This window comes from Melanerpes formicivorus, unplaced genomic scaffold (assembly GCF_026170545.1).
Source record: "Melanerpes formicivorus ecotype bairdi unplaced genomic scaffold, bMelFor1.0.p_v2 SCAF_2, whole genome shotgun sequence".
In the NCBI taxonomy this organism is placed as follows: Eukaryota; Metazoa; Chordata; class Aves; order Piciformes; family Picidae; genus Melanerpes; species Melanerpes formicivorus.
Window position 1 is genome coordinate 28860441 of NW_027142354.1, and position 24278 is coordinate 28884718.

Sequence of the window (24278 nt, forward strand, 5' to 3'; positions counted from 1 at the left end):
AAAAAGCTTCCCTTTTTATTAGCCTCCCTCTCTAACTATTAAGATTCAGCCTCACAACTGACTTGACTAAAGATGAGTCCCAAGAGAGTGCACCCATATTTCAGAGCAGCCGAGCCACTCTGAGTAACCTCTGGCTCAAGGCAAGAAGCCTACATGGGATTAGTCCAAGCTGTAGCCAGGTGGAAAAATTAATGGCCATTGTTAAGTGAGCCACAGAGGAGTTTTCCTTGACCAATAAGGACAGCAGCAGCATTCTAGGAACTGTGCTAGTTGACCTGGTTTGTATTCTGTGATTCTGTTTACCCACACAGTAAACGGTGCCCAGGCATGTCCTACTGACCATCCCATAGGCATCATTAGCACTCAAATGAGATTGTAGACATTATAGACCTAGTTATACTTTGAGAAGGACCTTAGTGCAGGACAATTAAATGTTCTGTGTATCCTTTCTATGTATTTTATTTGAATGAAAGTCACATTTTTGTTTCTGGTTAAATATATGTTGTTATATATACATGTGTATAGCATACATGCACAAGTCCAGTTTGGTAACTGATCTCTGTTTCAGTGAAGCATCATCTCACACTGCAGTGCAATGTCTTCTGGATGTGTTTGCTGCTGAAAGGCAAACACTTTCTGGACAGGGATGGCATATTTGTCACTGTGGTATTGCTTGATACGGAAGAAGTGATGCAGAGTGCCATTTAGTTTGTTTGTCCAGCACATGGCTTCTCCAATTGCTAGCTCTGCTCAGTGCTCCAGAAAGAAGGCAGAAGTTCTGGTCTGTTCCAGCATATCCATCCCTATTTTCAGAAAACATTTCCCTAAGTAGGCCACAAATGTCTCTTAGAGCTTGAGATTTAGAGGATACATCTGTAAGGCAAGACACACACAAATGGGGTGACCAGCTATTCTACTTTTGGAGGTACTGTCCTAGTTCTCAGAAAGCCAATCTGCACTGCATCTCCCATAGAGGAGAGAGGACAAACGTCCCACTTTCTGTTCTTGGTGGCCTATTTGTCCTACCATGAAATAATAAGGTATGTGACTGCACACATGAGAGGAGAAGAAACCCTCCCCACCGTATGCCTGCATAGAAAGCAAACAGCACTGCAAAAGGCTCCAACTGCTTCTGAGTTACATTTCAAAATTTTGCCATTTCAACTCAGTCTCTCATCTTACAGCTATGTCAAGGTGCAGCAAATGCTATTAAAAACTGGCTTCTCTGTCCTCTAATGTCACCTCCACTCTGAAATCTCACCTTGTTGACACATGCAGTTCACTGCTCCATCTCAGCTAGTGGGAGCATAATATCACTTTGCTCTGATTCAGCAAGACATCTGCATTTATGCATTGCCTATGCCTGTTTAGTAGGGCAGCAAGAGACACTCCTGAAGCTGGTTTTGACTCTATTAGGCACACAATCAAACTTAAGTGCTTGACTAGACTGATGCCTCAATGAAAAAAAGGCTACTATATCAGAAGGCTAAGGTTTGAACTGAGAATATTTTTTGTCATGAACTTCAGGGGAAAAAATCCTTAAATACAAAGACTTTCTTTTTGACAAGCATAAAAGTAATACACTCAGTAAAGACCCTGCTCCTGAGCAGTGGTATCATCAGGCTGCTGTTAAAACCCAGGCTTTGGCAAAGCAGTGGATGACCACAGCACCTCTCTGCAGTGTCTGTATTAAGCTTTAGCCAACCAAAATATAAAGTTGAGAGAAAAAGGGTAAAATTAGAGAGCACGGGTGAAATTAGAGAGCATCCCTAAATTAGAACCACCACCGTGTTTACTGTCAGTCTCAATTGTCTTCTGCTCCTCAGCAAGGTAGCTTTGGTGCAACCTAGGTAAGAGGCATGGAAGAGCTTTGCATTTGCTTAGATGGCTTTTACACCAGAGCAGCTTTGTCAGTTATGCAGACAGCAGGAGGCAGAAAGAGAGTAAGACCATCTGTGCACTTCATTCTTCAAACATCCCCAGCCATCAACAAAAACCCTGTTCGTAAGTAGGGACAGAATTTGGACTTCCTAACACTTACTTAGCTTCTCAGAGCTAGTTATCTCTGCTAGCAAGGCTTCATGTGCATACAAATCTCTCTTTCTCTGGCTATCCATCTCCCACGGCACCTGTGGCTATATTCATACAGGTCTTTTTAAAATCTTCTTGAGTCCAAATGCTACATGGCAGAATCTCCAGATCTTTTCTGCATTATGTCTCAGTAGACAGAGAAAGCATGAGAAAGTGTTGCACACAAAGCCCTCTGGCACTGAGTAGTTTTCAGACAGGTTTGTGTGGTGCTGCTTCTGACTTTGCCACATCCCTTCCCCACTGTGGTCTGCAGCACATCTGCAGGTTCCTCACAAGTATCTACTGGGGCTCCTGCCTTTGCAGCTCCTGGTGACTGGGGATTTCCTTGAATGCTGAGGACACTTGAAATAGAGAAAGAGAGCACTCTTTGGCAGGGGAAGGTAGACTGTGACAAGATGTCAGGGTCAGCTCATCTGGCAGAGTCCTGTAGTCTGTGAGGACAGCACAGTTAATGCACTTTTCTAATTACAGGTGTAGTCATTAACCAAAAGACACATTCAGTGTGTAAGAGTGGGAGGATTTCAGTTCCCTGGCTCATACGAGAAGAAAAAAGTACCCCCACAAATTCAGAGTTTGCAGCAAAAGGGCAAAACACAAAGCCTATTTGTGAAAGGCACTAGATATCAGCAGGTAATGCAGTTTACACTCCTCACCACCTTGTTTGGTTGTTGAGGGAGCAAGAATGCTCTGTCCCCCTAGGTGCAGCTGAAGCAGAGGTGCTACTGAAGTGCCAGTGACTGTCAGGAGAGGGATGCAATAACGTTCACCCAAGAGCCAGTACCAGGGCCCCACCAGGCAGATGAGAGATAAGGGTCCTTCCCCAGCACAGGCTCTGCAAGGCAGCTGGTATGAAGAGTTGCTGAGACCAGGTCTGCCTGGCCTCACATTGTCAGCTCAAGCCCTACAGTGCATGGCTATTATTTGCTTTAGTGGATGTACTTCTGGCACCCAGTGTACAATATGTTGATATCACCCCCATGACAACTCTGTAATCTCTTCTTTCCCTTCCATTGTTATTGTCCCAGTTTCCAAGCAGCAGACAAGTACACTTTACTCTTCTGGAGTGGGATAATTCCTCACCAGGAAAGAAATGAGCAGAGACAGGCTTGGGAAATTCTTCTCTTGTCTATTTTTATTTACAGTGGAGCTCCTATTATTACCTCAAGTAAAAATAGCACAACAGCAAGACTGCAGCCAAGTTTCCTTTGCCTTTCTGCGGGAACCCGTTGACACCAGCCCTTGGTCACAGCTGCTGCTGGGCTGCCCACAGTCATGACCCCCTCCTGCCACCTCTCCTCACAGTTAGCACCAGGGCAGGCCCAAGGAGAGGCACCAGTGGTAACCTCATGCCTCATGGGCTCGCTGGTGGCAGGCCGCTCTGAGCAGGTTTGGCCAAAATAGCACTTACCACTCCCGGCAAAGCCCCATCTGCACCTCAGGGTCCCAAGACAGGTGGTAGTAGGCAGTGGGCATTGGCACTGGTGGCAATGAGAAGATTCCAGTGGGGCACGCTGCTCTGGTGGTCCCCCCTCCATGGTATTAGAGTTAAACCACCCAGGTTTAATATTCACAAGCAGGAGCAAACAGGCAATAATACCCCTGTCAAAAAGTAACACAGGCTGTACTGAAGTACTGCTGCCAGATGATGCAAAAAGAGCCAGAGAAACGGTACTGACTCCATGGGTAATAGCCTCCATTTCAGGTTTTCAGCGAGGTTACTCTATGCCTGCAGTGGCAGTGTGAGGAGAGCAAGAGGCAGCACATGAGTTATGATCTTTTGGACGGAGCAAAATCACAGACTGTTTTTAAGTGCACCTCTTTTAAAAAGCAGTTGGAAGTTTTCATGGCAAGTCTGAGTTCTGTAGATGATCTTCAAATTCATCATGTTTTATCTTCAGAAAAAAAGGCAGGATCTGCCTTTCACAAAGTCAGCTTTGTAAAGGATCTGCCAACTGCTTCTTATTTTCTCTCCAGTAAGGACTTATACTAGGCCAAGATTTTCAAAGCACCTCCAGGGATTAAGCACCCATCTCCTATTGACCATCAATGAGATGAGTGCACCCAACTCCCTTAAGCTCCTGTGGAAATCTCATCCTTTGATGTTTCAAAGGCTTCAAAGCTAAGGCCTGTCTCTTTGAGGAAGGCAGAAAAAGAGTGTGAAAGTGTTAAAACAACTCATCTTTAAACCCTTTGCCTAGTCCTGCTAGAGCACGCAGCATCACCGGGGAGCATGGGATGGCCTTCCCTGTCTGACTGCTACTGGCTTTCCTGTGACTACCCTCCCACAATGGAGAAAAGCAATGGGACCAAGGAAGACAGTGGTAGAGACAGCATCTTTGCCTGAGGTTCAAATGACCTGCAGCAAGGAAATAACATCACCTACCCAAGGAAACCAAAGTGCTCATCATTTGTGCTCATCTCTGCCTTCTGGTCAGGCAGCAGAGGCCTGAGCAGCATGTGTGCCTCATTCACACTCAGAGTCAAGACCTACTTCACCTGGCTTTGCTTTGAGCATAAGCCCTTTCTTCCCTGCACATCTCATCACCTTTCCCACAACTGTTTTCCTTGACACAAACTGATAAATCCTCTTTGGCAAATTCTAGCCTCTGAAAAAGGAAGTTGCTCCTACAATCTTCATGAAAATACTCAGCTGGACAGGATCTCTATAAATCCTCCTTCAAAGGGAAAGAATTATTACACCTTATTGGGCATCAGAGAATTCACTCTTCAGCCCATGGCCCATGCCTATATGCAGTTGCTGGATTTTAATACATGCAAACTGTAAAGACTTTTCCCCCCTGTGATTATGGTATCCAGAGCATTGCTAGCATGAGTAGATTCTCTAAGTGCTCGCTTTCCTCAGTATTATGAGAATTCAGCCAAAGTCAGCCTCAGCACCATGAGAATCACAGAAATCCATGGGGGAAAAAAAAATCTTAAATAATTCCTCTATCCTTTTTTTTTCTTCCCTCCAAAACTTGCCAGGCAACCAAAATGACAAATTGTATTCTGTAGTTTGCCCAAAGAGGAAAGAGGCAGAGAGTTTGAGGTGGTCCTTTATAATTTTGCCATTAAAAAAAGGTGGTAGGCTGAACCAGAACCTCAACATGCTCTCCCCTTTTCATTCATTAGAAATTCTTCCTGGTTATTATTTGCTTTAATTCGGACAGCAGAGCTGCTACCCTGACATGCAGGTAGTTTGTTCATGCCCTTGTCAAACTGGGAGGCTGGCCCTGGGTAGGAGAGTCCTGCTCAGGAAAGGCAGTGTCAGCAGGCACCTGGAGTTCATCCCCTGACCTCTCTTCCCTCCCATCATTCTCACAATGATGTCATTTTTTTGCAAAGTGCAAAGCAGGCGCCTGCTTCTGTTTCCATTGCAGTATCACCCCTGGTGATGATAAGGATGATTTATTTTGATTACAGTACTCCAGTCAAACAGGCAGGCCCCCCGCCTGCCAGATACAGGGCAAAACCAAGAAATGCTGAAGGTCACCTCCTCCCTGGTGAACTTGCTGTTTGGGAGAGAGCTTGTGTGAATACCTTAGCAATGTAAATACCATCCTACAGTTTGCTAAGGACCTCAGTGAATCAAGAGGGGGCCCTTGTTTGTCTTATGAAAAATTCCCGAAATAGCACAGCAAACAGAAACATTGCATGTGCCTCGGAGGCCCCTAAGCACTTTGAGATTCACAGGGTCCCACTTCTGGAGTGAGGCAGTGGGGGAAGCCCTTGGGGCAGCTCTGCCCCACTTCCACCCCTTAAAAAGGAACTACACTGGTATCATATTCCAGCAAAGCCCCAGCTGTTCCTTCCTCCTCTGGCTCTCGAGGACCAGATTTTGTCTGCAGCACAGACAGCTTTTACATATCCCTGGGGTCAAGAGAGGGAGTGAAATAGCTTTTTTGAGAAAATGAGGATTACTCATTCTGCTGTTTTACTGGTCTTCATGTGACATATCCAAGGAAGGCATCACAGTTCCCACCATCCCGTGGCAGAGATGTTGTATGTCCCCTCTGTGCAGGGATGTGTGCGCTTCCCTTAGCTGCTGCAGGCTGCTGCCTTGCAGTTGTGGCTCACAAAAGGACTTCTTAGCCCAGAAATCCCTCCAAAGCCAGTGGAAAGGCTGCCATCACTAGATAGGGCTTGTGCCTCTGGGAGCAAGCAGGGTGGCAGGAAAAGGGAGCACAGAGCTAGAAAGAGATGAATGGGTATATTGTTTTGGCCTGCCTGACGTTTTATTAACTGCAACATCTTTCGCAAGATACTAGAGCTGGTTGACATTTCTCAGCCAACACTTTAAAAAAGAAAATTCAGCCAAAAGTTCCTTTCAGAAAACCTTCTGGTTTGAATAAAAGGATGGCAACCTTACCTTTCTTCTCCATTTATTAAGCTAATATATATATATATATGCATAAAAGAGTAAAACCGTTATAGGGCCACAAGGTTTGGATTAATGTTGACAACCATTTAATAATACTTTGTTCAGAAGGATTTTAGTGAAGATCCTGAGCCACTTTCAAACTCTTCAAGCAACTCTAATATAATCCTATGTCACTTCTTAGAGAGCTTTATAATCAAACCAAGGATCTGAACCCAAATGTCACTGAAGTCTGCATGTGGTTGATTTGTGTCCTTCTCTAGTGCAAGCTGTACCCAATGCTGATATGGATGGAGTTATGCCAGCCATGAGGAGTACTTGCCTCCAAGCCACAGTATACTGGGAGGTGAACAGGGCAGCAATTCTGGGCTGGGAATACACAATGACTCTTGAGAAGAAGCAGTGGTAGAGGAAAGATGTTTCTGGCAATAGAGGTGGTAAGCAGATGGCAAGGAAGGAGCAAGGACAAGCATGGGGAAAAAACACCCAGTGCCCTGCACTCCTGCATGCCAAGACTGTGCAGGTCAGTCCACTGGAGCTTCCAGGCCCCAGCCCCTTCCTAGTGGTGGGGACAGGCAGCGCCAGCACAGTAGGAATTGCAGCAACATGCAGGCTGAAAAGATTGTGAAAAGTGTGTCTGGAAATCTTGGTATGGGTAGCACTGTAGCAGTACCACTCCTGCACCAAAATCCTTGCTTATGCAGTTGTTCCCAGAGATGTACAAGGAAGAGGCATGAGAAGAGAAGGAGGTCCAGGAAAAAAACAAGCTGCAGCTACAGAATGTGACTATCATAAACAGCTAATTTAAGGAGCTTAACACAAGTCTTGCTGTGGGCATCGGAATAGCACACATCCATTATGTATGAAATCAGAAATTTGCTGATTCAGCTGTGAGAGCTTTTGAAGTGATGGCAGCTGAATTTGCACTGAGCCTTCGTCTGTCAATTCATCCTTTCAACTGAACAGGCATGTTTGTAACAAGCCGCTGCTTCTCCACCCTGACAAATGGTTTCTAAGACATCCCTTCTCTTTCAGCTATTTGTCATTCACTCACACTCCTTCAGGTACAGGCTTTTTTTTTTTTTTTCCACAGCAGAGCACTCTCTTTTCCTCTCCCACCCAGCTTGCTGTGCAGCATCACACTGCAGAAACTCTTATGCAGCACCAGAAGAAAACAGCTGGGGAAAGGTTACAGTGTCACATGCCCTCCTCCACAGATGCTATAATCTGATATGCTCAACTCCCAGTATCCAGGGTAATGAGGACAAAGAAAAAAAGGCAAAACAAATAATACAAGATACATGCAAATAAAGCCTCAGGAATGCAGTGCTTTAATACATTTACCTTTGAAAAAAACCCAAAGTTTAAGATACAGTAGGAGTTTATAAATAAAAACAACATTTTTGCAAGTGTGTTATACTTTATAATGTCTCTGAAAGAGTTCTGATTTGTTTTAAACATGGCACATCCAATGTGCAGCTCAGATAACACACCCACTGATAATCAAGAACTGACTGTAAAAAATATTTTTTGAATGACATCTTGAAAAGTTCATGCACATTGCTCACAACAAAGCCCCTAATTATCATTTCCATCAACAGACTGTTAGGACACATTCCAGGCACCATAGGCGGGGGGGGGGGGGGGAAACCAAGCAGGAAGCGCTGAGCCTCATCATGATCGAAAGCCTAATTTCTAAGCAGTGTTACAAAAGGCTGGTGGTCAGCTCAGATGAGGATTGGATTTCTACCTACACACCATGACTGCCTGTTTTTGCCAATGCTATGTGCTGTGATTAGAGAGAGTTTGTAGAAGAGGCCCTCAAACTCAAGTTTCACAGTTTAAGCCAAGCTCTAATTAGCAGCAGGCAGGGAAGGGGAGGGTCAGCAGGGCAGAGCCTGTCTGGAGGGCTCTTGCTCTGTCCACAGCTCACTGGCTGGCACAGAAAATGAAATTAGCCTGAGCTTTCCCTGGGAATTCTTGTATGCCTAATGAGATGCGTGAACATAGCCCTAAAATAAAACTAAACTGCATTTTCACCACCACTGCTCTCACAATGAGAAGCCCACCCAACCTGCTGTGTAAAAGTAATGCTGTTGGTAACTTCTGTCCAGAGATAGAGCTTTAGGAAGTGGACAGTTTGGATTCCAGGACAGCACGAACCAGCCAGTCATTAGAGGACACAGTCTCAAGCTGTGCCAGGGAAGGTTTAGGCTGGATGTTAGGAAGAAGTTCTTCACAGAAAGAATGACTGGCCATTGGAATGGGCTGACCAGGGAGGTGGTGGAGTCACCATCACTGGAGGCATTTCGGAAGAGACTGGATGGGGCACTTGGTGCCATGGTTTAGTTGATTAGATAGTGTTGGATGATCGGTTGGACTCGATGATCTCAAAGGTCTTTTCCAAACTGGTTAATTCTATTCTATTCTATTAAGACAGAACCAGTTCTAAAATTTATATCTAAACCTGATGAAGCTTTCAAGGACATCCATGTTTCATCCTGTGCTGCAATATGAGATTTGTCTCTGATAAAAATACTTCTGAAGCAGAGTATTCTCCCCAACACTAGATTTCCATCTCTTTCTTAAGTGAATTTCATTAATTCAGATGTGGACTAGTCACAGTGGGCACTTCACAAAGGGATGGAGAGGCCAGTTCAGAATTCTGGCTCAGGAAGAGGAAAGTATCTTCATGCACTGTTGGCTATCCCAGATTGGCTGCAACCAGCAGCAGTAAAGCACATCAGGATCCACCTTCCCCTCAGATTGAAAGCTGAGCAGATCACAGCTGTTTCCACAAAGCCTTCCCATGAAAGCCTCCTGCTGGTGGAAAAGGCCAGTTTGAACTCACTTTCCCAGACAAACCAGAATGCAACCTTCAAGTACCTGTGAGTGGCTGGAGGGAGAAGCTCAGAAAGGTCTACCCAAATTCCACAGCCTGATTTCACCACTGGCCAAACACCGGTGACTCACCAGCACTGAAGCCCTGCGAGCTGGTATTTACATCTTTCTTTGGCAGCTGTACCCCAGCAGCAAAACACCATCCAAGAGCACCCAGGCAGAGAGCCCTGGGGAGACACAGAGCTCAGGCAGTGAGTGCTGCCTGCAGACACCAGCCAACAAACCTTTAGGAGGATGCAGAGATGCAGAGGAGTTGGATTGTGGAGATGATGTTTAAAGGTGTTATTTTCATCCTCCTGTTTCATAACAGGAGATCAAGCCTGAGCATGGCATTTTTTTCTCCACTCTGAATCACTGGGACCATTTTCAATGGCTCATGTGTTCATATTGCATAGGTAGGGCAGTTTCTCAGCTCCCACTGGCTGAATGTCTGGTCAGAAGACAGTAACAGTGCATAGGAGGGGATAGGAAAGGCTCTGATGAGCTCCCAGGAGTTTTTTCCCCTAGCATACATGGTAGCTCTACTGTACAGTCTAAGAGGTGTAAACCTCCAGAGTAATGCTCTGAGCTGCTCCCAGGTCCAGGTCTCCCTCCAACCAGAGAGCTCTAAAACAAGGGTCCTCTTCAGTGTCCAACTTGGAGGAAGGTCTCAGCCCTTCCTCTGAGCTCCTGGGCTACCACAACCCTTCAGACTTCACATGGGGAAAGAAGCAGATTCTAGAGGGTGGGAAGCGGGGCATGTGGTATGTCTCCTTCTGTTTTCCAGCATCCCTGCTCTCTAGGCCACTCTGTCACAAATTCATGCCCTGCAACATGCATGAGCCTACCAGTCATAGGCCACATGATATAGAAAGACAAAGTATGATTTGGAAGCAGAAAGTGTACATACCAGAAAGTCCAGAAAACTTTATGAAATCCATTATGAAGTCTCATATGTACATCTTATTTACCTGGAAAGCACTTCGGTGTTCTTGTGACAGAGCAGATCTTCAAATGGATGGATCTTCTAACCAAGCACCAGGGAGATTTTGTCACTTGTAGCCACAGGGTCAGAAGGAAGAGGCTGCTTCTTGAAGTGACCCATTTACTCTCCATGCCTGTGCCTTTTTTGTTTAGGAGATGAGTTTGCTTTTGCCAGATGGAGTCAAAATTACCACTGTGAAGGCAGCTTTTTTTCCCTTGTTTCTTGGAAAGCATCAGTCAATACCATGTCAAGAAAAACAAAGAGAGAGGTTTGCCTAGGATCTATAACAACCTTGGGGCCACAACTGGGGCTACTTGTGCGACAAGGGCAGGAACATTGCAAAGCAGCAGACAGCATCCCATCTTTCACCCAAAGAGGTCATAGACATGCACAATGCAAGCAAGAAAGCCACACTCCAGCATCCTTGCTATCCAGGCTGCTCTTTGGAGTCACTGGCCATGTGGGAAAAGTCCTGGAGCTTAGATACTGCAAGCTGCCAGAAGGGCCTGAAATGCAGTAGAGAGACCCTGAGCAACACAAGAGAAGGATCTGAGTTTTCTGTCTCTGTTCATGTGACCTTGGGCAGTGAAAGATTGCTCTGACCCAGGAGAAAGCCTGTGCCTTGCAGGGGAGTGACACATCAGTGTGTTTGCCACCATCTCCTCCTGCACCTACCTTCAGTGTCAGGTGAAAGAAACTAGCTGGGGAGGAGGCAGTGGAGCAGGTCAGGGGCTGAAGAAGGCCCTGTCCCACTGGGTCATGTCCTGTGAGAAAGTGTAAACATACACACAGCTGGAACTCCTACACCACACACATACTCTGGGTAAAGGCTGCTGCTAACACATCCCCACCTCACAAGAATATCATGAGGCTAATTTCATTAGCATCTATAAAACACTCTGATTCTCTCTGTATGGAACACAAAGCATTATTAAACAGCCATGCAGAGCAGAGCAAATCGTGCTCCACTTTTGTTTATATAAGGTATTCTGCTGATACTATACCCTTGGGAAACAGTAACAGCTATGGTTATGACAGGGTATTTACTACCACCTCAGCTCACTGCAGTAATGCTGACTGCACCTCTAAAAGCAATCTCAGAAATGTCTAGTCCATGGGGAATCTCACTCTGTCCCACTTACAAGCATGCCAGTGCTTTCCTTTTCCTCATGCAGCTCATTTCTGTAAAAGAGACATTCATAACTCCAAGGTCCTTACCAGTGAACCTAATCCAGCAAGTATCCAAGACATTTAGGAAAAAAGGCTTTCATAGCATTGGAATTTTTCCATGCCAGCACTTTTTCATCCTAAGATAAATAGCTTTTACTTACAGGGCTAAAAGCTCTATCATTTTCAAAATACTTCTCAGCTTCAAAGCAGTAATGGAAATTGGCCATGCACCTGGCCAGCTGATCCAGCTTGGAGTCAGCCAAACTGCAAAAGCCATCTTTCTTTACCACAGCACAACGCAGTGCTGCACAGCACACACAAGAAGGCTGGAGGGCTGATGTAAACAGGCTAACAATTAGTGAGAATAGATTTAAGCAGGGTCTGGTCAGCACAGTTTGCTGCATTTCCAAACCAGGGGCTGGTGCCTGGGATGCACCTGCCACATCGGATACTGTGTCTTGAAAAAGCCTCCTTCTGGAGAGATTGCTTTTAGACACCCAGTTGCTGCACTGGGGCAAAGTCCCCCTGAGCCCTGTCATCTATTCAGTCAAATTGAGCAGACACTGAAGGATGGACCTCTGCCCCAGTTTGGAAACAGGCCAGACCAGAAAACAGCTGCACCAAACCTCCCTCTATTCATGGACTCCTTTCAGGTGCAAGTGAGCATTCCTGCAGGTACTGGATGGAAGATTATTTCATTTTTGTCATAGAGGTGACCAAAGGCTCCAGATGGTGAAATATGTCTGCATTTCTTGTAAACCAAGTTTAGCAAGCACCTTGGTGGAAGGAGTCTTGACCAAACTGTTCCTGGCCCTGGACAGCATACAGAAGCAAAAAGGAAGGGAAGAAGAAAAAGCGAGGAAGCATACTCTTTGAGGAAGCTGGGCACTGTCCTTGAACCCTTGCATGGAGCTTCATGTTTACATGCAAAATAATTTGCCTGAAGCCCAAGCAAGAGCCAAGAGCAGTTCACAGCTCTTGCCCACATCTCTATAGGACTTGTGGGGGCCCAGCCAGAGATGTCTGGAAAGTCCTAGGACATCTTGGAGCTATTTGCATCTTTCTCCAAACCCCTTCCCTCTGCAGCTTCCTGCTGCCTGGGACCACTCATTTCTCCGCACACTGCTTACCCCTCCCTGTCCCCAGCAAGCTTCTTCTCCCCAGACACCCTCCCTGACCACCTCATGGCTCCTTGGTTGTTCAGCACTGAGACCATCTGCAGGAGGATGCAGAATTCTTGGTAACACTCACCTTGACTGGAGCTGGGGTTGTTGCTCTCATTTTTGAGAGCCACATCTATAAAAGAGATGGTATTTGCTGGCCAAGGAGTAGCCATGCCAAGCTGATGCAGTGCAGGTTCCCAAGGTCAATGGCTGCAGTTCTGTTCTGGGGGAGGACACACAATACCTAATGTGGAACTGTTTGTATCTGGAGCAATATACACTTAAATTTAGCCTCTAGCAGCTGCAGAGGCTGTTTACTATAGCACACAGTCCTCAACCCATTAGTTGAAGGCCTGACAGTGACCAGATGTGGAGAAGGATGGCTGCAAAGCCTGCAGCATATTTATCTTCTTGCCAAGACCCCAACAATACCTTGCCTAATAAGTCTGGCACAGAGTAATCACTTAGAGCTAAAAAACACAACATCCGCAGCCCATCTTTACAGCCAGAAGGGGAGTTTTGTGAGTCTAATCTTTCACTGTCCCAAGTGCTTCCCTTCTTCTTCACAAACAGCGGGTGATTTGTTTCCTGAATGGCTGGATGCAAGCCTCCTGTATGCAATCGCTCAACAGGGAGATTGTACCTCTGCAGCCAAACTCAGGCACTTGCAGTGGCTGTAAGCAGAGGCAGAAAGCAGCAGAAGCTGCCACCCCACACCTTCTCTGCCAGCAGGCTCTTCAAACAAGGGGATGCTTAATTCACAAGGGGCTTGTCCCCCTGCCCTTCAGCTCCAATGCCCAGCCAACAGCTGCTCCCTAGGACAGCCAGCCCTAACTCTACCACTGAATTGTGCCATCCACATATGCATTGGCCTGTGTACGTCCTGTGCAATGGGAAGGACAGGCTGTACTGTCACAGTGTGTATCCCAGCAACACTCAGTGCTCCACAGATTAGCTTTAATTTGCTAAATTAAAAAAACAAACCAAAACTAAACCACTCATTAGGCACTTTCTGGGGACCCAGAGAACCATATTTTTACGAGTAGGAGAAGTGGATGTTGGATCAACACCAAGAAACATAGGTTGTGCTCCACTGGTTCACGTAGTTTATGACCTTAGCTAGCAGATAAGACCACATAGTATGATCTCCTGTGTCTTGCAGGCTGCAGGTACCAGGTGTCGTTGAAGGTCAGCATTGAGGAAAGGGCTCTCCCACAGTCAGGAGAAGGTTAAAGAGAACGATTTTTATGCAACATAAGCTTGTAGATGATTAACAATTTTTTTTCAGTTAACCGTGAAGTTAATAGTTATTCAAAGCACTCCATTATAATAGGAGTGGAGATGGGGAGATGTACTGCATTAACCATTAATCTTGGACTGTGTAATAAAAATTAAAATGGAATATGGCACATAAGTGTGATTAATTCTGCTTGCAAAGAGAGAGGGTGGCAGCATACACTTTGCACAGGAGTGTTTCCTTCTGACAGAGGGGTGCATCGATGGAGGTGAGGCTGTGCCACAAGAAGGCTGCACTCAGTGTTCAGCATGGTTTTTTCAGTGTGCAACCTCTTCTTTCTTCAAACTCAAACCACACTGTTTAGAAATCCACCTTGCTAAATCTGCACCTCCCAAAAATCTCTAAACATTATAGAGCATATGGATTTTTAATTTTTTGTCAGCTGTGAAGGGGAGAAGGGAGAAAGAAGGGCAGAAGTAGATGATTTCTGAGATACCTTCCAACCTAAGCTATTCTATGAATAATGCTTAGAAATTTGAAAACATGGAAGAAGGCTACCATGGGTAAAACATCTGCTAGCCTGCACCCACTGCAATCACAGCTCCAGGGAGGAAAGTGGATGATTTCCCAGAGAGCTATCCTTCTCTGATGCCCCGCCATGCCTTACCCTGGATACCTCTCTACCTGCAGCCATAGTTTGTGCTTGACACTACACATAGCTAGAGCTCATCTCTCACTGCCTTGGCCTCTGCCACAACTGCTCTTCCCAAGCACTGCCAACCTGCTGATATACACAAGGCCACTGCCACATGCACAGAGACTTGGTGAGCTCAATGCCACTGAATTTATTTTCTTCTTGGAAGGTCAGTGGCAAACCTTTGATGAAAAAGAAGGGCATGGGAGAGGGCCTGAGAGGCAAACACTGTAGTCATGGTATTCCCTAGATCAGTAATGTTTTGCTCTGGGTTCTGATGGGGATTTTGAAAATGGTTGCAAAATGTGGGACTGGTTTTATCTTCCCCCTTTTATCCTTCCCACTCCTGCAAGCCTGACTCAAGTCCCTTGCCTGATCTCATTGGTAGTTTTGATTTGGGCTACTTGCAGCCATCACAAGGGCTGAGAGAATGAGTTCCCCAGGCTGAACCAGAAATGTTTGGAATCCAAATTCCTCCTACAGTTCAGATATACCTGAGTGAGCCTGCTCAATTGTATTCCTGAGGAGCCAGCACTTCCTTGTCCCAGCCAGAAGTGGAAGTTAAGGTAGCACAAGTGACTGGGTGTTTTTCTAAATACTTTCTCAGCTATGGGTGTTTCTGTGAACCAGGCTAAATCTCCAGCTGCCTATAAGTCAGCACACATTTCCAAATGCTTTCTGCAGTCATTTGACAGCCATGCCAGTATACTGTGTTCCCTAAGAGAGAAATCAGCCATCTGGTGGGAAAACACTGGAAGCAGCTCTGGAGGCTGATGCACAGTGGTTCCCCTGACAGTCAGGTGACACAACCTCATACACCAGTGCACTCTCGACCCCCTTGCAGGCTTGCCCCTGCTCCAGAGAGCCAGCCTGCCTTCTCGATGGTGCGCATGCTGTCAAGAGAGCAGGGAGAAGAGGTGGCTATTCCTCTTACCAGCCCAAGCCACATACTATGTACAGAGGCTGCTACCTTGCAGGCAAGGGGGAAACTAAACTGCTTCATGGCATGCTTGCTGATGCCAGCACCATTCCTGCCTTTTGTACAGGGAGCCTCAGTGTGGGGCATGCACAGATCCAGACTCTACTTTCCTTTCACTCTGCCGAGGGGATGTTTACTCCTCTCTTCCTCTGCCATTAGTACTCAGCAGGGGCAAGACAGTGTCTGCTCTTGTGCTTTCCTTTCCAACACCAAGCCCTACTTTGTTTTTGGCAAGCCCTGGCAGAGCTGAGTAACTCAGTAACCACCGCAGTGCAGGCAGCTTCTGGCTGAGTTCATCGGGAGTGCAGAAGCATGTGATACTTGAAGGCAGCATAAGTGAGGCTCTTTGCTAACACAACTTGTGCCCTGAAGCAGCAACAGGTATCTCCTCAAGGTCTCTCAGTCCCAGGCATCCTCCTGAGACACAGAGTGGATGGGCTGATAGCAGGCAGGGCAGACCAGAAGCCATGTTCTGTACAGGAGGAAGGCAAGTCACAAAAAAGCACAGAGGCTGCAAGAACACTGCAAGTTTGGTGTATTTACCTTTGAGAAACAGGGTTAAGAAAGAAAGAAGTCATAAACATAAGGATATACACAGTGGCATATCTACAATGTCTCTGTAATTGTTAATCTTTAGAGCACAGTTAATGTACAACCTGACTAACCTGCCTCAAGGTAATAGAGAGGCTGTGGCAAATGGATGCCATCCATCTGCCTCTACATAAGCTACAGCCTCCAAACATTATAAAGAAAGTTATAAAGAAAGATTTGCCTGCAAAGGTCTTCAGGCTCAAGACTTCTATATTTTCTGAGGCCAAGGAGCATATCAATACCAGGAGCTGCATCATCACTAGGTGAATCTGAGCCAGCAACACCCCATAGAGCCACACAACATGGGGCACAACATCCAGAGAGAGGGAGGCCTCATGCCACCACTTAGCCCATCTGTGGGATCAAACTTTGGCAGAACCCTATAAAAACGCTTCTGCAGGGAATTTCTTTCCAGTGAGAACAAACTGTCTGGGAGAAAATGTGCTCCAAAGGAGACTGGAAACAGGAACAGGCTCAGAGGAGCTGACTTTCACATAGCTGATGAGAGAAACAAAAGTCCAAGATCCCTTCCTGGAGAGAAAAAACAGGCCTCACATTTGCTCTGCATATGTGTAGAAAGCACCTGGTATTTGAAGGGAGAATATTTAGAAGCATGCCACAACCAGAGGAAGAGAAGATGTGAGTGTTGCAGCTCCAAAAATTAATGTGTTGTGAATTACTGCAAAGTCACACTTAGATTCAGGCATTAACCCCAAGCTGAACCAGTAACACTCGAGTAACTGTATCTAATAAAGCACAATTATGCTGCTTTTGCATCTCTCCCTGAGTTCCCATCCCTTATGATATCATTTACTGGCAAGAGTCTTACAAGAAGCCGTACATTTGCTGGAAAGGAAGGTAAAGCAGCAATAACAACACACTAAATGGACTGTACGTAAAGCCCGTTCAGGCATGCTAAGGGGCTGACTTCAGTGATACCTGGGAACACTCAGGTACCTGTCATGATATTCATGTGGGCATGTGGAATTCATTTTCCCGTTACGTGACACACAGTTGCTTCTGTGCAGGTCTCTCCTCCAGCCTCCTCACCACTGGCTTTCTCTTCTTTTTTCCTTCTAAGGGGGCAACGTTATATCAGGAGGCATGCACGCACCCTCTCTTGCCTCCCCCTGTGACCATATAGATGGATGGTGAGCCTAAAGCCCTGGGAGTCCCTACAGCTAGCACAACAGCAGGGCTGATAAATCAAGGGCATCTGCATAGTCATGTCTCCCTGCAGCAATGCTGAAGCAAATGACCTGTGTGCACAGTAAGGCCTCCACAGGGTGCTTGCTGCACCTGCTCTGTGGACAGACTTATCAGCCTCCAAGGCTGTGAAACTGCTAATCTATAAAAAGCACAAATCTCTCTCAAAAAAAAAGTCTCATATCTTTCTTCAGTTCAAAGTATTTCCTAGAAATGCACTGACTGTGAGCCCTTGAACACACAGCTGTTTTCTGAAATTAAAAATTCCCCCTTCTGGTCTTTTGCAGCGCCTCCTGAAACACATCAGTATTTTGCTGTATCTCTTGTGTTTAACAAGTTTCTCAGCACAAAATGGGTAATAACAAAAGAGGAAATGGAAAAGGGGGGCTACAGCAGCTGAAAACTTCACCTATTATAATACAATTGCTCTGTGAGAGATAACTTCTGCTCTATGTGGACAAGCAGACAACTGAGAAAAAGGCAAGGATAGCCAGATGCTTTGTATGCTTTCAGTCCACTGAGGACAAGGGACCAATGCTGGCACTATCTGACTTTGAAAGTGTGACTGAAGAGAAAAATTACACTGAAACATCCTCAAAAAGAGGCTATTTTTGTCTCTGCAGCCCAAGGGTGACTCCATCTCCCTGGTGGAGGAGCACACAAAGCTAGTTTGTCAGCCTGAGATGCAAGAGTTTCCAGTAACAAGCGCAGAAAATAGGCCACGGGCAGCCTGGGCTCAAGGAACAAAAGTGTTGGGCACACACAGCTCCAGAACAGCAGATATTTGGATCTGGATGCTAAAAAAAGCACCCTCTGAGCCATGCAGGCAGGTGGGTAGAGATGTGAATGGCCCTGCGGGTGTTGTGGACTCCTGCTATGTGACAACTGAAATACTGCTGGTGGCCTTGGAAGCATAACATTGGTCTCGGGACAAACTAATGCCTGGTCAGAGCTTTGTATGGCTGTCACATGTGTACCAAGCAAGTTATATCTGTAGTAACCTGTTCCATTGATAATCTTCTCTGCTGGGAAGTCAATAAAAATTGACAATACCCCCATGAGATCATTGTTCCTTGGTCACACAGTCTAGAAACCTTTATTCCTCTGGAGAAAAAAAGATATAAGAAGGGACAAGGCAAGAACTTTATTCTCTATATGTAAGTGAAAACATTATCTAGAAAAGCTTTTGTTAGGCAGAACATCTACTCAGCCAGCACTGAGCTTGAAGAGATCCTTAAAGGCCCTGCTATGCTGGGTGTACCAAAGGGAGAGGAGGGTGCTCATTGCTGCCTCTTTTGGGCGAGATGCTGGATTGTCCTTTTGTTTCTCCCCAGGCTTACCTGTTGATGGATTACACACAAAAAAAGCTCTTTCTTAAAGCTCTATTAGGATGCCAGTGCATGCAGCAAGGGCCACTGAAATACTCCCAAAGCCACAGACAAAGCTGACAATCTGTGCAATTTTAGCATAAGCTCTGACCCAGTATGCTGCAAAACAGACGAATGGCACTTCCCTCAGGGCAGGAATCACTTCTAAAGCTGCTGACAGCTCACTGTTTATCTCATTGATATCTCACTTTAAATCATAGTTTGAGATGAAACTCTTTTTAACCAAATTCCAGCCTGAAGATGTCCAGAAGAAAGACCCTTGATCTCTCTCCTGGTAGCCTTCTCAGAGCCTGGTGATTCTGCCTGTTGAGATGCTGCAGTATTGTTTCATGCTTGCAGAGCAGGAGGAGTGATGTATCCGAGCCATGCTGTTCCCCACTGCCCGTAGTGGGCCCTACCAGAAGGCAAGCAGAATGGCCTCCAGCCAGGGAAGGAGCTCATGGCAGGAGCAGCATGCCCTGCTCACAGCTTGGGGCAAACCAGCCTCTTCAGCCTCTCCAAAGTTCACTTCTGTTTGCTCCTGTTGTTAGCTTGGAAGCAGGAACAAAACAGCAGACGCCATTTAGTCAGTTTTGGTATTGCACAACTGAAAGAGAATAGGAAAGCACCCGCAGGAACTGAGCCAAGTCAATAATGGAAGCAGATTAAGCAATACATGCACCTGGCTGTCAGACGTGCAAGACACTCTCTCTTTAGTAATTACAGAGCAATTATGAAGTTAACAGCAATTCCAATAAGGACATGTATTTCACAATACAATTTTGTTCACAATCCATCAGGAACAGTCACACCAAGGAGATACAGTACTGAAACCAAACTGTCCTCACCCCTGTAGGCATAATGCTTTAAATGCCAATCTTTGGTGGAGTGGGATCTTGCACTAAGGCATAATTAAATGATTAGCTATTAACAGGATGTAATTGAAGCTGCACTTTAATGTGACTTTAAAAAAATCCCAGTTTTAAAATAGGTAATGCAGCCAAGCTGAGACGAACAGTTTGGCTATTGGGTTTATGAAAGATCAGTTAGCCTATAATTCCATGAAAACAGAAACAGCATAAAGTTGACTATCAATATATCTGAAGACACCTAAGTCTGTTCTGTATGGTCTGGATGAAAATCTCCAGATTTTGTGTCTCTCTATAGTGGTGAAATTAGGATGTTCTTGGTTTATCCAACCCACCCAAAAAGTAAACAGGGAACAGAAACTACTGTAAGGTCCAAAACAGATCCATCCCTGAATTTAAGATACTAAATCAAACTCATGTCTGCTAAAGTTCACAAAGTCTGACTTGCTCTGAAATCCAACTTTACTTCAAAATACTGATCTGCCATTTTTGCCTGTTCTGGGAGAGAAAACAGCTCACTTGCTCCAAGTACCACATAGCAACAGTGGAGGTCTCCTGTGGTGTCATTGCACTGTCATGGCTTTTGGCCAGAAGTGAGGAGCATTGCATCATCAATTTGTTAACAGGGATCAGAGATTAGTGAGTGAGTGAGTGAGTGTCCCAGGTTGGCCACTTCAGCACCCGATCTAACATCCTGCCTGAAATAGGCTGCTTGGGTGTGCTTGGCAGCAGTGGCCACAGGGATGTCCCCTGATGCCACTGAACTAGATTTCTGAACACTGTAGAGTCACATCTAGTCTATAAGCCTTCCTACAGCCATACACCCATCCAGACAGGTGGTGACACTTCAATACTGTCTGCTTTTCTCACCTTGCTCTGCCTCTGCAGTACACTATAGAGACCATCCACAGAGTAATGAAAGAAAAGGTGACCCAGTCTACATAACCACACACACAAAACATTCAAACCCATGGAGGAGGAAGGGAGCACAACAGAGATGGACAACATCAGGTGAACAAATGCTACCAATGTGTGCAAAACCCCCACTAATTATCTTCTCTATATGACTTTCTGGGCAAGAGCTGCCAGCCAGAAAGTCTTCCATCAAGCCTAGCATCAATCTCCTGTCTCTTTTTTGTACCTGCTTTCAGGCTCTATTACATTCAAGTAGTGAAACCTGTTGTGGTTTACTTTGATAAAGGTAGTCAGTCACTCAGTGTGTTCAGGAAGTGGGGATGTTTTACTATCTCTCACTGCATCACCAGTAGGGCTGAAAAGGTGCTATTGTGGTTTGATGGCTAAGGGCATACGTGATTCTATCCCAATATCAAAGTGCACTATAAGGATTAAATAATTAATTAGCAGAACTCTTGGCAGAAAGATAACCAAACATTACCACCATTCTCCAGACAGCAAGAACACTTTTGTAATGAGTCATGGTTATAAGAGCTATCCAAGGCTTGCTGTGAGCTAGTGAAAGCCAAAGATTGACACGTCCCAGGTAGCATTTTTACTATCACTGAAGCTAATGCCCTCTAATGAACCAACAGAGACAGGATCTTAAACTCCTAGAAGACATGCAAGAGTATGTGTGGGCTAGCTTTTTAGTATACGGAGATGAGCAGCATTTGGAGGGCTCAGAGAGGAAACAAGGTAGCCATGGAAAACTCTTCCATTCTCTTTCCTTCACCATCAGCCATCAAGTGTCACTAAGGCCATTTTAACTTCAAATTATTTACGGATTCATTTTTAGCAACTAGAGCTAAAGATTTGGTTATATATAAACATATGCACATGTGCATTCATGCCTAGACATTTACACACAGAATTGCCATCACATGTCCTTCAGGATCCTAGAGAAGGCTGCAGTACCCTCCCTAACCTCTTCATGAGGGTAGACAGGCTCTACAGAGGGACTTGGATAGATTTAATCCATGGGCCAATGTTAACAGGATGAGCTTCAACAAGTCCAAATGCCAGGTCCTGCACTTGGGTCACAACAACTCCAAGCAATGCTATAGGCTTGGGGAAGTGTGGCTGGAAAGCTGTCTGGCAGAAAGGGACCTGGGGATTCTAATCGAAGCAACTGAATATGAGCAAGTGGTGTGCCCAGGTGGCCAAGAAAGCCAATGGCATCCTGGCTTGGATTAGAAATGCTGTGTCCAGCAGGAGTAGGAAGACATTTGTTCCTTTGTACTCAGCTCTGTGGAGGCCACACCTCGAGTATTGTGTTCAGTTTTGGGCACCTCAGTACAGGAGAGATGTGGAGGTGCTGCAGCAGTTGTACTTGGTGATCCTGAGGGTCTTTTCCAACGTTTCTGTGATTCTGTACCCTATAACACCTCAGTGTCTTTCCTTCTAATCTCCCGTTATGTCATCTTTTTAGCTATGCTTAATCTATGTTTAGATCATATCTCTAGGGCAAAGACTACATCCTTTACACATTTCTCTGATGTTCTTTTGAAATTGGAGACACTGAGTCAAAATAACTCAAGTCTCTCTAAGAAAGGCATGCTACATTTTTGTGTTTTATGGTCTGTCTCTGGCAGTAAGAAGCTTTAAAATCAAACGAATAGAAGGACAAACTGTAGATTGCCTTTAAAGGGCAACATTTCAGTGCATTTTACATACTGTGTTGTTGCCTTTGAGGGAGCAACACAGCACAGACACCCAGCAGGGTACATTCGTAGGAGTCAGTGTCACCTGCTCTTGATGCCTTGATACAGCTCTGCACCAAAATCTTGCAGGCCAAGTGGCTGGGCTGTGGTGGGTTGAAAATTCCCCCCAACACTGCATTGCCAGACCAGCCCAGTTGGAAGCACATTAAGCTCTATTTACAAGCAAAACTACAATCCACAATGAAATGCAATTAATATGTACAAAATATACAGTATTTACAATATTTACAGGTGTTTACAATTTATAAACAGCACAAGAACCCACCTGGCCAAACACCAGGGGAACTAATAGCTTTCCCCTTCCCTGCTCCCCTCCTTACCCCCGTGGACACAACGGGACAAGAGAAAGAGCAGAGAATTGTTTTGCTAGACTTAATCAAAAAAAAAGCAATGCAGCCAAGGCCAGCAAAGAGACAGCAGAAGCACCAGCCAGAGAGAGGAAGACAAAAGAGAGAGAAAGAGAGCTTTACATTATCAGCCTTATGTTTATTATCTATCCAATGGATTGTTTAGAACTTATAATTCTTTTCCTTTTTACACCCAATGGTAATTTATTTACATTCTACCACTTTCTGTTCAAGATCTGTGGAAAATTTTTTAAGGCATCGCCTGAAACTACCACACTGGGCACAGGCTATCTGCACAGCTCTTAGGAGGCTCAAAGGCCTCCAGAATGATAGCCTTGCACACCATGCCACCTTCTCATCCCCTGCCGACTAGTGCCTTTATTTCCCCACAGGTCCTCTCTTTCTTTAACAGTTTTCTTTTTATAAACAGTTTAACAGAACAAGGCACAACTGCCCTAAAACTGTCTCCACACCATCCAGGATTGCTCTGCCAGTAATAACTTCCCAGGCCAACAGAAATTCATCCCAGTTTGGTAGAGGTGGCCAAGATGTGTGTGACCAATAGACCCTTTTAGGCACAAGGAGTACATGCTGTTTCCTAGGGAGAGCTGCCAGGGCTGTGTTAGAAAGGAGACCCCTCCCCTGTCTGCTGCCATGCTGGCACTCCACCCTGCCACCACCGAATCAGCTCTGCAGGGCCCCAATGCCACTTCTTCCAAGTGGGCGTGATTTGTTTCCTCTCTGTATCTCATTTAAAGGCAGTATTCATCTTGTCATATCTTGCAGCAGTTTCTCTGTGGCAGGTTGCCGAGGATGATGCTGGGATGTTTATTTCACCCTTTTGTTAAAAAGGATGACAGGTTTTTGGATGAGTCTGCTGTGGTTTGTAGAAGCAGAAAGGAAAAAAACAAGTTGGCCCAAAGTCGAAGAAAAAGAAATGGGCTGAGAACATTTCTGAGGTACCTGGACTTGCACCAGGAAAGGTTTGTGCTCATCAATAGTTTTGATACCATTGCCTCCCTTATTGACAGCACCGGCTTGCACACCAAATCACTCTGCAGCCCCTGTGTACACAATTGTCTGGAAATCTGTCTTTATATCTTGATGCAAAATGCTAGATACAGGCTTTTTTCTTTCCTTTTTCCTGCCCTTCCTCCCCCCCCCCCCCGTTTGTTTTCTTTTGATATGATTGCATTGCTTAACGGAAGTTGTGGGGTTTGGGTTAACTTGGATGTCTACTGTTGAAAGAGGTAAGAGGCATGCAGTGGCACTGATGAAATCTGCTCTGAAAAAGCATTAACAGAGAGGAGCTGAGGTCTGCTGGCACTGTGTGGATCTGACAGAACGCAGTAGCTTATTTTCAGTGTGGTGGCCTCCCTGCTCTGTAAAGGGAGCTTATGCCCCTCCACTGGCCCCAGAAGGAGTGGACCCCCACATCCTTCCCCCAAGCATACAGCTCAACCTAGCCTACTGCACCCAGCACTTGGTCAGAATGAAGGGTACACTGGGATACAGTGTCATGGTCAGCACAACATCAACATAAACTGGCATCACTGATGAAAGCTATGGTCCTATCCTGCCTGCCATCTCTGCTCATACCTGCCTGCAACCTGTGTGACATCAGACTGAGAGCTCATGAAGTT

General features: G+C 45.6%; 1 protein-coding gene across 2 annotated transcripts in view; it reads right to left on the bottom strand.

Moving 5' to 3' along the window:
* The window catches only part of LOC137449277 (uncharacterized), a 141689-nt gene that overhangs the window by 64662 nt on the left and 52749 nt on the right, over nucleotides 1-24278 (bottom strand). The window contains exons 2-4 of one of the 2 annotated variants that reach the window (XM_068154630.1): nucleotides 12756-12890; nucleotides 11010-11098; nucleotides 10321-10555 (exon numbers count right to left, since the gene is read on the bottom strand). In XM_068154630.1, coding sequence (XP_068010731.1) covers nucleotides 10321-10555; nucleotides 11010-11098; nucleotides 12756-12840 — 409 coding nt within the window. In that variant the 5' untranslated portion in view covers nucleotides 12841-12890. The remainder of the gene's footprint in view (nucleotides 1-10320; nucleotides 10556-11009; nucleotides 11099-12755; nucleotides 12891-24278) is intronic. The other variant, XR_010989344.1, reaches the window with a different exon arrangement.